At 40.8% G+C, this 17,967-nt stretch overlaps 1 protein-coding gene across 3 annotated transcripts in view; it reads right to left on the bottom strand.

The window, feature by feature from the left end:
* Positions 1-17,967, bottom strand: part of ARL15 (ADP ribosylation factor like GTPase 15) — a 442,112-nt gene that overhangs the window by 392,156 nt on the left and 31,989 nt on the right. The window contains exon 2 of one of the 3 annotated variants that reach the window (XM_085002263.1): positions 8,405-8,461. The exons of 1 other annotated variant lie outside the window; for it this stretch is intronic. In XM_085002263.1, coding sequence (XP_084858389.1) covers positions 8,405-8,461 — 57 coding nt within the window. Of the gene's footprint in view, positions 1-8,404; positions 9,400-17,967 lie in introns of all 3 variants that reach the window. One more of the 3 variants, XM_085002262.1, reaches the window with a different exon arrangement.

The following is a 17,967-nucleotide window of genomic DNA, read 5'->3' on the forward strand; positions in this document are numbered from 1 at the left end:
CCTAAGTGCATGCCAAAAATCATACTGTGACTTAAAGTTATTTTTAGTGACTAGCTGACAATTTGAGTATACCTGCCTTCAATTTGGTTTAGAGCAAAGAACAGATTATGACTGAACTGGTCATATTAGAGTTCTTCACTTTCTCAACACCAACACCCTATTTTGAATTTTTTCTTTTGTTTCATGCCCTGGAGGTTTCTATACCTAAGGGCAATGCATCATAAAAAGACTCACAAGTGAGAGCTGTAGCCATAAAAAGGGAGGTGATAAGAGAATTTATGTAGGTGGGCACTAATTTCCTTAACAAATATCTCAATGCTGACACATCTCTTGGAATGTCTTTGTGTATCCCAGAGGCATCTATGACCAATTCCAACACACTGATTGCAGCTCTAGTCATTCGTTCACTCATTCCACAAATTTTTGAGTACCTGCAACATGTCAGACTCTACCTTCAACTGCACAATAGCCGCACCTAAAGAAGCACCTGGTATAGAATGTATTGTTTATTAACACTGTAACCCAAATGAAGGAAAATGCTAAGTTTCCATCTGGATCAAAATATTCCAAGTCTAAAACATTGTGAAACTTCAGCAAGCCATAGTGAATTTAGATAGTCCCTTGCCTGACCTCACAATATGCTACACAGATACAATGAAAAGATACAATGTCTTAAGTACATAAAGGATACTACAACCTTGGAACAGGATATACAGAGTCTGTGAATTTGGGGTAAATCCAGAAAATACCAGCCTCAGATTTAGGTTAATTATGCACTTTAAAATATACAGATCCATCACCAATGATGAGATAAACTGGCATCACACACCCCTGATAAGGTGCACTAAGGACACGATGTTACCTCCATAATATTCCTGCCAAAAATGTTTAACATGAATCTAATGATGAAACCGTTACACAGATCTAAACGCAAAAAAGTTCTGCAAGATGACTGACCAGGCCCTAAAAATGTCGCTGAATAAAAGACAAAAAAGAAAAAGGCTGATAAACTCTTCTAAATTCAGCAAATTCACATTGAACACCTACTGCCTGGAAGGTAGTCAAGTGTGCTGGCTAAGGGTTTAGAATGCAGCACAAATCTACTCAAATTCTAGCTCTAAATCTTGTCTCCACCATATGGAAAAGACACTTAACCACTCTATGCCCCAGCTACCTCTCTATTAAAAGTGAGAATAATAGCACTGCTTTCTTCACAAGATCGTACAGAGTTCAGTGAATTCACCTGTAAAGGCCTTAGCACACTTAGTAGGTGCTCACTGAATGTCTGTAATGATAATGATGAGGATGGTAATGAGCCATTAGATATTGGGGGTAAATAGAGAAACAGAATGACATGGTCACCACCAGTCCTGGCATGGCCACTGGATGGGCTGTTGCTCCAGTCACCGAGAAAACAAGCACAGGTGAGCAGGTTTAGAAGCGGAAAGAGAGTTAAGATCAGTCTGGGCCAGACTCAGCATGAAGCTGAAAGAGAGTTAAGATCAGTCTGGGCCACACTAGCAGAGCCGTGCTGGAGTCACAAAGGTCTGCAGCAAACAAGTCTTGATGGTGAAAGGGAACAGATACATTCTACATTCCCCAGAACAAAACACCTCAACCAAACAGATTGTATCTTGGTTGCTTTAGGGTTCTAATTTCAAAAGGTTTAAAAAAAAAAAAAAAAAAAAAAGCAATTCTGCCAATCTCACACATTTCATGGTGTAAATCTCTTACTATATAAATAGAAGGTAGGATGGGTATTTGTGGCTCTCAACAGGTTCATTAAATCTCCAAGTTTAAATATCCCTGCCAGGAACATTACCAAGATATTAGCCAGGTATTCTTGCTCTACCTGAAATTATTTTATTACAAAAAGTAATCATAAACTTTTACTCCCTAGATTATAAAACATAACCTTCCACTTACATCCTCCAAAATAAAATTGTCAAAAATGTAAGCTACATGTGCACATGTGTCTGGGCAAAAAATATACATGGTGATATTTTGTCAATAAAATACTAGGTTTGGAGAGTTCCCTGGTGGCTCAGGAGATTAAAAATCCAGCCATTATCACTGCTGTGGCTTGGGTACCATCTCTGTCCCAGAAACTTCTGCGTGCCACAAGCACAGCCAAAACAAAACAAACAAAAAAAACAAAACAAAACAAAAAAACACCTAGACAAAAAAACAAAACAAACCTAGATTTCATCTTGGCCCCAAAAGCCTGTTATCCATCCAACCAGAAGCTGGACTTGTCACAAACACAAAATCACTCTTGCTGGTCCACTCTGTACTCATTCAACATGAGCGCTAACAAAGGCTTCGGCAACATTGGCTTTTCACCACACCTTCCTCAATTTGCCCTGTCTGAAGCTGAAGGACAGGTCAATCTGCTTTTGCTTATTTCCTCATGAGACAGCAAATTGTACTCCAGTGTTCGTTCTCTCTCCATTAGGAATAGAACCCCCAGAGCCTTGGCTCCTTACCAAAGCCATTTCCCAGCCTCCTCTGCAGTGACGCAGTCACATGACTCAACTTCTGGGACTTGGGAGATGAGAGGAAGTGTCACGTGCAATTTCCAGGGCACGCCCGTCAATGGAACTGTTTGGCCTCCATTTCCTCTTTCCCCCAAACTAACATATACAAGAGTGGTGAGCTGTCTTCAACCTGCACGTGAGCACAATAATCCACACAATGGAAGAACATGCCAGGAGGAGCTTCAGTTCCTCAAAGACTCTTGAAGCAAAGAGCCAGACTCCAAACTGACTACCAGCTTCCAATCTGATATGAAATGAAATGAAAGCTTACTCTATTTAAGCCGCTGTTATTTTGTTCTTTATTAAAATAGCCACACCAATAACTTAATTCATTTCTGGTCCATTAAATTCTACAACGATGCTGAATTTCTTCAGTTGCAGTGTGCCTCCCTTTGTCTTGGAGCTTTTTTGTTTCTGTATCATGACTGCAGACATCTCAGCATCCCATACAATCTACATAAATATTTAAGCTGGAGTCTTCAAGGAGCACAGTAAACAGGTACAGTCAACTCTACTCCTCCCCACATGGTCATATATTAAACCTGTTAATCGGTTTTGTCTTGTTGGCTGCACCCATGGTATGAGGAAGTTCCCAGGCCTGGGATCAAACCCAAGGCACAGCAGTGAAAACACCAGATCCTTAGCCCACAGGGCCACAAGGGAACTCCTTAAATTTGTTCCTTAGTTTGTTTCCAGGGCCAGTATTTGCAGAAGCCATATGCAGGACTGCCAGTCTGACACATATTTAACCTTGGTGTTTTAAAAGACAACATTCTAAACCCGGCATCAGGACTTGCCTACTTTGATTTGATTTCCTTCCCTCCAGAAATGATGACAGATATTACTGCATCCTCTATACTTTCTTCTTTGGTGCCTGTGGTAGGCCTAAGAACATTTCTCTTCCCCTCCACCACAGGATTTCCATGTCCTAATGCCCAAAACCTGTGACGACGTTACCTTACAGGGCAAAAGGAGGCTTCACTGACATGATTAAGGGCAACGTGATTAAGGGGGTCTTGAGATAGGAAGGTCAGCCTGGATTATACAAGTGTGCCCAATTTAATCACCACAGCCCTTATAAAGGGACAGTCAGGAGAATTATACCTGTCAGCGACAGAGGTGATGACAGAAACAGACATAACATATAAAGTGCAAGCTGAAGTGATGCCATTGCTGGGAGGAAGCCATGTACCAAAGCATAGAGGCAGACCCAAGATGCCCCAAAAGGTAAGGACCAGATTCTCCTCCAGAAAGAAGACAGCACTTCATACTCTAAAAACTCAAAGGTTAGGGTAGGATTTGTTCAGATGTAAAAAGCTAGATTAAAACAATCAATTTGAATGATATAAAATATTACTAAATAGCATTATTAGTAATATGCAATTATTTTGCCTTTTATTGTAATAGCAAAGGAAGCACTCCCTGCCCCCTCCTTAAAAACAACAACAAAAACCCTCACAGAAGTTGAATATGAGCATTGTGGCAGGTACAAGCAAATGTTAAGAGTTGGATAAAAGGATAATCAGTACCTACTGCTGAGTGAATCTTTACCTCAGGATGAATCTAGATGCCATGTTTACTGTACTGTTCTAGAGGATGAATGTTTTCTCTGCTGGTACAACAGCATTTGATACTTTCCGCAAAGTCAAGGGAAGAATTTAAAAGTGTTCTAAAGCTCTTATCACTAACGAAAATAGCTAACCATTCATGATCTTTTATTGCTAATATTTCATTCAAATCTCATTCATCACTAGATTGAATTTTAGTTCATGCAGGCCTTGGGTACAGAGAGGCAACCATCAGCCAGTGGGGTCCGTGTGCTTCCAACAGGACGATCCCGGAGGGAACAAGATTAACTGACCCAGCTTCTTTCGCTTCAGCCTCTGAGCTTTCAGTTCTGACTAAAGGGGTTCATACTCCAACAAGCAAAGTGGTTAGATGCTCAAGTCATCAGGCCAACCCTTGCCCTGCTGCTAGCCACCACCAGCTGGCTATCCACCATTGCACTTCTGGCGCTAATAACAGTTCCACTTCTCAATGCAGAGAAGGCTGCAGGTCCCTCTGAGGGCATATTACCCTGACGTTCCAAAGGGAAGTCCTAGGCTATGCCCTAGCACGCCCTCTAGCCCAGAGTTAATCCACATTTGACTGCAGAAGGTTCATTTCAAGATCACATTCTCAAGTATGGCCCATTGCCATTGTTCGAATTCTGTAACGTCACAGACCTACAACTGCAACGTAAACTCTTGGCCTGGACTGACTTCCCCTTCTTCCTCCTGACCAGGACCCAATGAATGTTATGTAATACCCCAAACAGTCTGGATTCACATAACAGGGCCTCTTTTGTTTCAAAAACTAAATTACCTCTTTGTAAGACATCGCGGTACCACATCAGCGAGAACACACACTGTCCTGTGCTATCCACCATTGCACAGGCAAGAGTTATCTGCTCGAGCAGATGCTTGGTCTAAAGACCTCTTACTGCTTTGCTGTTTCAATTCATTCTAGGGTCTGGGAGCCATTGTAACTCCATTGTTGATAGTGCACAAGTTTCTCTCTGTGCCTTTTAAGTTCCCTGCCTCGAACACTGACGTAGGACTTGTTTTCTTCAGCTCCCCAAGTCAAGGCCCTCTAAAATGGGCATCATGTCCTTTCAACATCCAGAGAAAGCTCTATTCCCGCCAAACCCTCTTCTTTGTTGTCTGAGTGATGGTTTTATGAAACTTCTTCATGCTTAAGGTGCAGTATGCATTCATCTTCATACAACATACTTTTACACCTTGCAAGTTTTCAGCATGTCTGTCCTGTACATGCTCCACTTTCATGTTAGCTCATTTCAGATTATGGAAACCAAAGACCTAAGAACTATGTCTTTCCTCTCAGTTTTTAAGTGCTTAATCATAGCTGCGACTTGGCAACATTTGCAGCACACAGAAATAAAGTCAGGTCAACTAACTAACACCGTTATTAGTCACTGCACAGACTCACCCACAATCTTTAGTTTCCTTGTTTACTTTGTTTCACCTAAAACTTAGCATTTCTTTTCAACAGGTGCTAAGTTTTTCATGTTCATTTATGTTCTTTATTTGCAATTAACAAGATTTTTCCCCCTCCCTGTTTTAGTCTGCTTGCGCCGCCATAACAAATTATCATTGAATGGTGGCTCCAACAACCGAAAGTCCTCACAGTTCTAGAAGGAAAATGTCTGAGATTAGGGTGCCAGCACGGTAGGATTCTGGTGAGAGCTCTTTTCCTGGCTTACAGAAGGTTGCCTTCCCGATTTGCAGCACAGCGAGACAGAGCAAACTCCGACGTTTCTTCTAAAGGCTAAGCCCATTACAAGGACCCCACTCTCAAGACTATCTCCCAAAAAACCCTGTCTCCAAATACCATCACATTGGTGGGCAGGGCTTTAAGAGGCAATCTGGGTGGGAGGGCAACTCATTCCACAGCACTCCCCTTGTAGGGATAATTTTCACCTGCCTCAGAATTAGCCCACAGCGAGAGCTGCTTCATTACATAAGCAGAGACTGAGCACATGCATGATCGCAGGCCCAGGCGAAGCGCTAGGTAATCAAGAATGACTAAGTACAATTCCTGGCATCAACAGTTCCACTATTCTCAGGTTCTAGTTGTAAATACACTATTGTGTTGACTCCCTGTGGGGCTCATGCTCAGATCCCCATCTACCGAAGTACAGTTGACAGCCTCCAGCTGCCACAACGGCAGGCAGGGCAGGTCTACCACGTCGCTGTCATTCCTGCTGAGGCTGTGCTTCTGCTGGTCTGCTGCCAGCCAGTGCTGCCGGGAAATGCGGAGGTCCTGGGGTCAGGCCTTTCCTGCCGATAAGAGGACTCCTCAAAAAGGTGGCTTTGCTCCAGGAGGTCCCGTCAGCCCAGGCAAGACTTTCTCAGAAGCTCGCTGCCGTCTAAAGCTCTTCCTCCCTAGTCATCCTCCTTCCCACTTGTTTATAGGAGCTGCAGTCTGCCCTGAAGACTCCCTGTACCTTCTCCTGTTCCCTCCCCCTTCATCCTGAATGACATTTCTCTAATCGATCTCTTCCCATGTGGTGTCCGCTTCCCAGAGAACCCCAAAAAAACACACCGACAAAGTCACTTCACATAAAAGAACAGAACACATGCCTAGCGCCCAAGTAGCCTATTCATCTAAGCGGGGATAGGTATCACCTAGGTTTATTTTGAGATTGCAAATATCATATACAAAATCTAACCTCTTAAGGGAAAACGTAAAATACATAAAAAGATACTCACTGAGAAGCGACTAGAACAAGAAGTGAGAGAAGCAATCAAGAAAATCTGTTTCTTTTTAAGTTTAAACTAAGATGAAACTGCACACTCTGCTCACACTTCTGTAACTGGACAGCTGCGGCCCATTTACCACGTGTCAGCTGCTGTGCACAGCACTGTGGCAGATACAAGGAGCCCCTGGCCCTCAGGAAATTACAATTGGTGGTCCTATCATTTACCCAGAACTCTTGCTTCATGCATTGTAAACAATTTCTTCAGACTTCTGATGCACACATATTCGTATTCCTCTGCGCAAGGTCAATGGAAAAAAATAAGTCACCTAAGTCTTTTTAAATCCTTGACAGAAAATAATATGGTCTTCCAAAGTAAGCAGGACTCGTATTTCCTGTTCACTCTCAGAATCCTGTTCATTCTCGGAATCCCCTCCCTAGGCCTTCAAAGGGAAAATATCAAGATACTTTGTCACCAAATTTTAAGATTAGAAAAGCCCTTTAATGGTCATCTATATAGACACAATACCATTATTTCTCAATTAAGAAATGGGCTCAGGGCACTTGAGTCAAACTGACAGACTCAACGTTAAAAAAAAAAAAATCCCAACACATTAACATTTTCTACATTTTTGTGTCATGAAATATACAAAAAACTGTATAAAGCAAATATGCTGTTTAAGGAATAACTATAAAGCCAACACCCTGTGCCCACCAACTGACTTAAGAAGCAGAATATTACTAAAACCTTTAAAGCTTTTTCCATCCCTTCAGTCTCTTGGAGCCGAGCAGAATTTCTCAACCTCGGCACTGCTGACATTCTGGGCCAGATAGTTCTATAAATGCTCACCCAGTGTACTGCAGGATGTTTAGCAGCACCCCTGGCCTTGGCCCAGCAGATGCCAGTAGCATTTGCACCACCATCCTCAGTAGCATTAACTGAAAATGTCTTCAGACGTTGCTAATACAGCCCCCGGACGGAAGAACCATCATCTATTGAGGATGGCTGCCCTAAAGGTAACCACATATGAATTTTTCCTTTTTTTTTTTTTTTTTTGTAGTTTATCTACCAATATATGTAACCTCAAAACAACATCGTGCTGGTTTAACAGTTTTTGACCTCTGTAGAAATAAGATCATACTGCATGTATTTTCCTGCAGCTTATTTTTATTCAACATTATGATTGTAATATAGCCACGGTATGTTATATAGTTGTAATTCATATATTTTTAATTTGCATGTGTTTGCTGCTATATGGTATCCTACGAAATGCATTAAATTCCATAATGTATCAATCCCATCTATTACCAATGGACACTTTCAGTATTTCTAATATTCTGCTTTTATGAATACCTCTGTTAGGAACTTTCCCTGCACAGGTCTTCTTAGAATTACACAATTTCTCTGAAGTACACACCTAGGAGTAGATTTACTTGGGTCACAGAATATGCTGGCATTCTAACTCTATTATTTCCAAAATAGTTGTAAAAATGTACACTCCTCAGCAGCAGTGCAGGACAATTCCCACAGCTCCACGCACTCTCCAGTACTCAGTTCTCCACTTATATTTTCATGACATTTGGTATTGCAAAAATATCCATTGCTTACCGTGTAAATGCCAATTCTACAAACAGCAAATGAGATCTGGATACATTCAGACATTCTCTACAAGATTAAGAATAAAAGATTACAAGTTTGTTCCATAGAATGGACTTCTCCCCCCTTAATCTTGGTTCTCTCAAGAAAATCTTGGTTCTCTCAAGAAAGTCTGTTGTCTTCGGACATCTGCTTAATAAGCAAGTGGCTCAATTTTTTCCTTCTCTCCAGTTTTTCTAGGCCAGCTCAAATAAGACAGAGATAACATGTGTAGCAGAGTGTTTTATCATGGGCTATAAAGCAGATACTTCAATCTCCAATTCAAAAGCATAATTTCAAGAATGTGATTTATTGTACTGGTTTGATTTCACTTCTTTAAATCCTGCTCTAATACCTAACTTTTAATGATTAATACTTTGACTGCTACAAGTTGTTTTATAAGCACTTTTAGTTCAATTCTTACTAGATCATTTATGTCTACAATGCTCACGGAAAAGTAACCTTTTAAAGGAACACCTCGTGGTTATATGCTACAAGTTGTGAATGGGCTGAATTTAGAAGACTGAGACAGTAACAGAACTCAAATTAGAGTTCACAACTTCCCATTCCCAAAGCAAGTTTAGACTCCTAAAACTCATGTCCACTCACAAAACCATACATACCAAGCAAGAGTATTGATTTATTTTATTATCTTTTCTTTAACTGGAAGGATATTTTTAGTACATTAAATTGATATGTAGTCAAACAACCCTAAGTTTATACAGTCCGACATTGTTATTATGGCTTATTGCTGGCAAGCTAAAGCTTCTCCATAAAGTTTATAAAGCCCCAAATCTCAGCAATCATGGTTGTATCTGTTGTGCCAAAGTAGGGGAGACATGAGATCCCAGCTTCCCATAGCAGCCAAAAGGCTTCCGAAGAGGTGCTCCTTCTGAAGGCCAAGAAGTCATATTAAACTGATTCTGCAAAACGATCCAGCCTCTTCAGATATCCATAGGAAATGAATTCTGTGTGAGTAAAGAAACTGGTAAGGAAAATATTAAAAGCCAAGGCTATGTTCCATGGATATTCAAAATGAAAACTGCAACAAAGGAAAAATCAAACACGTAAGATAATTTGTTGGGTGAAGTGCATAAACTCTAAACTTTCAAAAAGTTCCACACACTCATGGGTGTCAATGTTCAAATGAATGGCTAATCATTTAATATTTGGGATCATTTCTATTATTAAGATACCATCATTGTCATAACACTACTGGGTTTATTTTGAATAAACTACAGTGTCACTGACAGTCTCACAGCTGAAAGACCGAGTATCATTACCTTCCCCAACATTTATTTTCCTTTCTACCTTTGGAAGTTACCCCAATTTTTACTTTCATACAATATGAATGGGAATTCCCTGGTGGCCTAGCAGTTAAGGATCAGGCGTGTCAGTGCTGTGGCACAGGTTCAATCCCTAACCTGTGAACTTCTGTATTTCTGCATACTACAAACAGGGCAAAAAAAAAAAAAAAAAAAAAAAGTATTTAACAAGTCTTTCAATAAGCTGGAAAGGTTATTTTCCCCAAGTGAAAAGTTCACTATCTTACTTTGTGCCACCTGGAACAGGAGTCTACTCCCCAGCCTTCCTTGGAACTAGGGATCGTCATGTGACCAAGTTCTCTGTGGATGTATCAAGTGAAGGATGCAGAAAGGGAACTGACTCTGAGAGACCCTTTTTGCTCTGTCTTTCCTAACTCTTTCTCCAGTCTGCAACTGAGACTTCATATAGCCCCAAGCCTGACCTTGGATTGGGAGGGTGCCCCAAGAATGGTGGGCACAAGAAGTAGAATCTGAGGATGAGTGAGCCTTGAGACTCAAACATAGTGAAGCTGCCACACCTCCTTCCTCCAGAAGGTGTGTAGGCAGCAGAAGTAAACCTCTAACTTGTTTCAAGACCTTCATGCATCTCTCTCAATTGACTAATCCTAACTCGTCCAGAGCAACCTTCCATTTGAACAAGCAGGTGGCCCCGGTGCCTTAAAACAAAGAGCCCCAGCATTTGTCTTTAGGGAGTAGCTCTTTTTAAGAACTTGATCTTTTAAAAGAGAGAGATGTACTTATTATTCAGTTACCAAAAACCTACTTTCTAATTCTTCCTTTTCACATTCCCAAAATGTCCAAATGCTGTTACTGCGATTATCAAAATCATTACCCTGAAAACCCTCAAGTTATCTTGTGCAATTTTTTTCTGACTAGCCTCATTTCCCCTTACTCTCTATCTAACCTCTAATCCTTACAAATTCTGCCTTAACCCTGAACATCTGACCTCAGACCAAACAGCACATCTATTGCTCAAAAACTCTAAATTCATTCTAACCGTGAAGTTGTGAGGAATGGCACTCCTCACTCTAATTAGAGGGAGTGGAATAAAAACACATTTAAAAGCATAACCAAACTTCCTTTGGTCATGCTAGAGGAACTGGTTATAAATTTTAAATGATTAGTTCATATTCTTTCCCCATAAAGATGTTCTATTGGCAAGAATTCATTTTATTTCAATGGTAACCCTAGGGGACATATTGCACACAGCTTGGAATGAAAGACGAGTCATTATCCTCAAGGGAAAAACAAATCTCTACCTTAGATCAACTCTGACCCAGGAGCCTCTGTATCAGCTTTCATGAATCTGCACTGAGGAAGAACTCAGGAGTATTGTTTCAAAAGCAATAACCTGCAAAATAATCTCATCTTCTTTGCTGCCTCATGTCATAAAAGTGCACAAAAGAAATCCTGTCAAAACCAAGTCACAGATTTTAACCTACCTGTTATGACAGAGCTACAGCGAAAACCAAGTGTCTAAATCCAGAAGAGAAAAATACTCAATTTGAAATTAATATGATTACTTACAGTTTACTGTTGTTTCCCCCAAGACATTTCAAAAGGTAAACACGAAAATAAAGGAGAAAAAAAAAAAGGGTCTTCAACAAGACAACAGAAAATACTACAGTCTGGCAAGAAAATGATTTCAAGGTGTAACAACTGTCAGTTCCATCTGAGGATGGCAAGACACATTAATTTTCTTTTGATCAAAGAGCTGTTTTAAAAACATTTTGATGGGCTATGCAATTCCTCGTTCCAGTATAGTAAGGCAACAGTCTTGTTTCCTTATTTTCTCTGCCATAATTTTGCATGTGATGAAAATAGAAGGTTAATGTAGCCAAATCAACACTTCAGAGTAACTGGAGAGCCAGAGTCGGAGCAACCAGATGGGAAAGAGAGCAGTAAAACACCTAGAAATGAGGATCATACCTGGATCATCTACTTCCAAGTAAACCTAAAATCTAGCATTTTCTCTTGACAGCATCCCAAACGGGCTGGAAGCAAAGGTGTGGGGTTTGGGACACTGGGGAGAAGACTGGCTCAGAGCATTCTAAGGAGCGTGGGTGCTCCAAAGTGCCGAGTGGGTGGAGTCTTCCCTGAGTAAAGGTTACATCTGTCATTATGCTGCAGTCACTCCTCCAGACACAGAACCAAACTCGTGGGAATGCCACCGATTTCAGACCCCACATCTCCTTTTGTTAGTGTTGTCACTGAAAACATTAACGGTGAATTATTTAACAACTCCCTTGGTACACTTAGAGGTTACTTTCTCCAAAAGGAAAATAACATAAAAAAGAAAAAACTCAATTTCTATTTACAAAATAGAATGAAGGCTTGTTGACAAAATGTGGAGGAGTTTGCTCCTCAACATCTACAGTCTGGCTTCCTCAGACTAGGGAAAAGCAGAAAGATACATCAGCCTAGAAGGAAACATTTACATCTGAAGCTGAACTAGCAAAATTGGTCTTTCAGCATTTTCTAAAATGTTTGCAATTCTAACCATGCCCCCTTCATCCCAAGGGCATCTATACTTCCCAAGCTAACTACAACTGACCAGGGATGAAATACATTAAGAGTTCAACCAGGAATCCAAAAAGGAATCCTTGCCCTCATCTGTTAAAAAAAGTTATCAGCACATTGTGAAATTCAATTACAAAGATTTCAAAAGCCATCTAAGCAGAAAAAACTGAACACAAGCATAAACAGTCCTTATCAGAACCTACAGATTTCATCCCAGCAAAGTTTTACTCAATCTTCTGCAAATACAGCACTAAGCGCCACATATAATATCCCAATGAAAGCAGAATTTTGGCTCAATACTGAAGAAAAAGAATAGCTCTCTTCCTGAAAGTTCTGATTAAAGACTACTGGGAGCAGGAAAGCAATGCTCTTCTAATTTACCAGATTAAAAGAATTAATATTACTTACTTTGGAAGATTTATTTCTTTGCTTTTTTTTTTTTTAACCAGGCAGTAGGGATTAAATTAAAAAATTCAATCCAAGAAAACAAAATTTTGCTGAGCATCACTAATGTGACAGTATTGGTAGGCAGAGAGGAATTGGGTATATGACAATAATTAAGATCAAACCCTAACAGCAACAGTATTCCAGCTCAAGAGAGAGCAGTCACTTAACAGACCTGTGACAACAACGGCAAGATCAAGTGCCCAGCACAATGAAAGACATACACAAAGGGTTTAGGGAAGCACCAACCTCATTACAGGAGTGTCAGCAAAGACTTCATAGAGAGAAGAACTCCCAAAAAGTCTGGAAAGGTTAGGAGTTAGCTAGGAGAAAGTGGGTAACAGAAGAAAAGATCATTCCAGTTGAAAGTGACAACAGAAGTAAAAGCACTGGAGGGATACACGTGTATGCCTCAAACACCCTTCTAGTCTTTTAAAAGGATCACTTATCAATCAAATGTCAGTTATGGATAGTTGTTGACTGTCCACACTATCTGAAATTCATTCATGTTAAGATTTTTAACTTCAAGGTTTATCATTTTAAGATTTCTAACTCTCTGCCAAAGGGAGTTGCATTCATCAGGGAAGAAGCAGGCTGGTCACATTCTAAAAGCTGCTCTGCCTCCACACCCTTGAAGATTAAAAGGCTCATAAGCAAGATAGCCATGGCTGATTAAACTAGCAGGCCATCCATCCTCAAGCTGGCCAACAACCAAGGTGGGGCCCAGCAGGATGAGCTAGACTAGGCTAGTCCAATCATTCTCGCTCTCCAAAATATGAGTGGAAAAATACTGAGATGATGAAGCAGTTAGGAGTAGGAAGTGAAGCTGAGAGAACACAAACAAAAGGTATTAAGTAACTACATGACCATGAAGGATCTTAGGAACCTAAATGTATGAGGAAGCCAAAACTATGAATAAACAACTATACGGTAAAGATACACAAAGCAGAGAAGAAAAACTCTGCTAGTAATCCCAAAAGAAGTAGACCCACAGATACAGGTACATGAGGAATGGCAGACTGTAGTTGCAGAGACATCTGTTGGAGAAAAAAAAAAAAAAAAAGTTATATATTCTCCAGGTTCCTTTGTAACTACGTATAGCAATGTAACCGAGTTTTGGTATATGTACATCAGAAAGTCTTATTAAAGTCTTCCAGAGGGAGGTATACTTGTCCACCCTTTCTCCATCCTGCTACCTGGAATGCAGAAGAGATGGCTGGACCTCTGGCAACAATTTTGAACCATGAGTTTTGAGTCCACACACAGTGGGTAGAATCATCTTGGGAACCTAATGACTGCTGGACTTAACCTGCCTGAGGGGGGCGGGGGGGAAACCTTGTCAAAGCCACTATTTTCCAAACATTTCCATTTCTATCTTGCTATACTACTTGAGACAATGTCAGTTGAACAAGGACAGTCCCTTAAATCAGTAAAGTGGAAGTGTGATGTGTTCCAATTTACAGTGGTATTATTACCACCAATTTAGAGATGATGAAACAAATACCAGCTAGTGATGTGACAGAACCTGGATTCAAATCAAATCTTCTGGACATGAGAGCCCATACTTTTAATCATTAAGAACAAATGAATGCACATGAAGTCAAACTATAGAAGAGGTTCAGAGTATTTGATAGTTCACCAAATACTCTGACTACCGAAGGCCAATAAAAACCCATGCTGAATGTAATAACACTTTTGACAAGTTCCTGCAACTCTCTAACCCTATGTAAGACAGAAAAGGTTTTTCCCAGCACAAGTATTCTACTCCAAGTAGTTAAGGAAGGGTATCTGGGCACCAAAAACTTAACACAGGTACCAGCCCCTCGTGCATGGCAGAAGCCTGACAAATTCTGATGCATAAAGGAGTAGAACAGATTTTTAAGAGAACAGAGGATTCTAGGAGACCTGCAGTGTATTTTCAAAGTGCTAAGAGCTCTCTCTTCCCCCACCTGCCAGTACTAAGAAGTTTCTCTCAATAACTTTAAGAATTTTCCACACATGTGACAGTTGGAAGAGCCTGGCCTTAGTATTCCAACTTTCAGGCTCCTAATGCCCCTGGAATGTTTCACACCACACATGGTAATGATGGGATGGAGTGGCGAGCCTTTTGAAAGGTTTAAAGGATTTTAGATGGCCAGGATGAAGGCACCGGCATACTCAACATTAATCTTCCCCATTAAATAAACAAATATTATCTGCATTGAGCATCTCCTTTGTGTCAAGCAGGGTCCTTGCTGGAGACTAAGCAGTACACAATGCCCCTGCTCTCAGGGAGGCCACCCTCTAGCAGGGGGAGGCAGGAAAAAGCAAAAAATCAATCAAGTTAGATGATGGTAAGTGCTAGGAAGAAAAATCAAGGATAGAATGTTCAGGAGACAGTGGATTGAGGTGTATTACTATTTTTGAAAGAAGATATAGTAATTCTAGCAACATTATGGATAATAAAATAAAGGATTCCAGAAAAGCTTTCAACAACTCTGCTTTGAAAATCCCTAGTGTAGGCAAACACAGTATCCTGAAATGTCAGAACACTAGACACTCAATTCAATAGGCCACAGACGTTAAGAAGTGGTCAGGGAGTCATTAAGATCACAGCTTTCCAACATGACAGTATAAATCAACTCTACTTCAATATAAAATAAAATTTTTTTAATTTTAAGTAAATACATACACACGCATTGCAGCTTTGGGTATCAGCTCCCTCAAATCAAACCCCAGCCATGCAGCTTACTATCTGTGGGGACTTGGACAAGGTATTCAACCTCTTTGCATCTTAGTTTGTCATTTGTACAATGAGGATGACAGTAGCAGCTACTTTGGAGAGTTCAATGAGGATTAAATGGGTTAGGAGAGGAAATACAGTAAGCTCCAAATCAGTATGTGTTTAGAAGTTTAACTGGGTATCTACTGTGTCCCAGGCACACAAAGTCTACTAAGCATCTGCACTAAGGGGCCGAGGGCACCAAGGGCCCCAGGAGATGCACTCTGCCATCAGCTTCTCTGGACACCCTGGATTCAGGCCTTATTTCATACTCCTAGTGTCTCTTTCTGCTGTCTCCACATTCCAGAACTGTGACTGCTCACTGCAAACACTCTAAACCAGGATGGACGCTAACCCCAAGATTCCCCAAAGGAAGAAACATCCCAGAGTAGAGGTCATAGTTCCCCAGCTCTCCGCCCAAATAGACCAAGCACCAGAGGCAAAAAGGGAACCCATTCATTTCAGCCAGATCTCATATTACTGCCCAGCCAGGCAATTTACAACTACATTTGAACTAAACCGGTTTTGGTCAACCTTTTAATATTCAATATTAATATTTCATGGTATCTTTTATGACAGGCATCTGGTTTGCAATGCTTTGCCCACTAGACATCTGGGAGCACCATTATTTACGACAAGAAAAATTTTATTTCCCAATTCTCCAAAATATGGATTTATCTTCTTCCCTCTCATACCCTTTTGAATATAATAAAATGAATAAAACTTTTCAGCACTGCCCTTCTGGTTAAAACAAACTTATAAATTGACCTTTAGGGACTCTGTCTTTTAACTTATAAGTTCATGCCTCACCTTGAGTACAATGCTGATATTGCCAAATCTGTATTTAAATTTCTCAAAATATTTTACACAGAATAAGGTTGGCAGAATAGAGGGACTGGAACTCACCTTCTCTCATAAAAACAACAAAATTACAACCAAATGCTGAACGACTTTCTACCAAACGGACTGGAAACTTTCAAAAAGATATCCTACTCCAGAAGACAAAGAGGAGGTCACATCAAGAGGTAGGAGGGGCGACTATGTGATATAAGCAATCTTATACCTCCTGGTGGGAAGCCCACAGACTGCAAAGTAACTGTATCACAGAGACTCACCAACAAGAGTGAGAGTTCTGAGCCCCACATCAGGATCTGGCATTGGGAGAAAGAGCCCCCGGTACATCTGGCATTGAAGGCCAGTGGGGCTGGTGTGCAGGAGCTCCACAGGACTGGGGGAAACAGAGACCCCATTCTTGAAAGGCACACACAGGCTTTCATGTGCACTGGGTCCCAGAGCAAAGCAGAAGTTCCATGGCAATATGGGTCAGACCTGACTGCAGTTCTTGGCGGATCTCCTGGGAAAACAGGAGGTGACTGTGGCTTGTTGTCAGGGAAGGACAGTGGAGTCAAAGCTCTAGGGAATCAGCATGTGTTCCTCTAGAGGTGGCCATTTTGGGAAAATCTGGCCCCACCCATTAGCAGTGAGAAACCCAAGCCAAACTATAATCAAGGTGGGAATGCAGCCCCACCCATCAGTAAACAGGCTGCCTAAAGACCCCCCAGGCACACAGCCACCTCTATTATCACCCAAAGACAAAGATCCACCCACCAGAGGGATAGAATCAGTCCAAACTACCAGTGGGCAGGTACCAGTCCCAACCATTGGGAAGTCTTTGGGAAGCACCCATACTAACTTCAGTCAGAAGAGGTACAGACATCAGAAGTAAGAGAGATTACAACTCTTATTGTCTGCAAAAAGGAGACCACACCAAAAACCTATAAAAATGAAAAGGCAGAGAACTGTAACTCAGATAAAGGAGCAAGAAAAAAAACCAGAAAAACAGCTAAGTGATCTGGAGATTATCAGCCTCCAGGAAAAAAACTTTAGACTCATGATGCTGAAGATGATGCAGGACATTGCAAATAAACTGGAGGCAAAGATTGATAATGTACAGCAAACATTGAGCAAAGAAATACAAGATTTAAAACTTAAGCAGAGATGCAAAGTACAATAACTGAAATAAATTCATTAGAAGCAACCAACAGCAGAACACAGCAGGCAGAAGAATGAATACATGAGGTGGAGGACAGACTAGTGGAAATCACTGATGTGGAACAGAAAAGAAAAAAGATTGAAAAGAAATGAAGACAGTTTAAGACCTCTGGGACAATGTCAAACGCAGCAACATCCATATCATGGGGGTACCAGAAGGAGAAGAGAGAAAGGGATAGAAAAAAATATCCTAAGACATAATAGCTGAAAACTTCCATAACATGGGAAAAGAACCACTCACTCAAATTTAGGAAGCACGAGTACCATATAAAATGAACCCAAGGAGGAACACCCCAAGACACATATTAATGAAACCAAAATTAAAGACAAAAGAAAAATACTGAAAGCAGCTTAGGAAAAAGAAATAACATGCAAGGGAACCCTGATAAGGTTATCGGCAAATTTTTCAGTAGAAACTCTGCAGGCTGGAAGGG

Source organism: Sus scrofa, chromosome 16 (genome assembly GCF_054392235.1).
Source record: "Sus scrofa isolate SSC_HxYL_T2T_F1_AM1 chromosome 16, Sscrofa_HxYL_maternal_Yorkshire_Landrace_v2.0, whole genome shotgun sequence".
Taxonomy (NCBI): Eukaryota; Metazoa; Chordata; class Mammalia; order Artiodactyla; family Suidae; genus Sus; species Sus scrofa.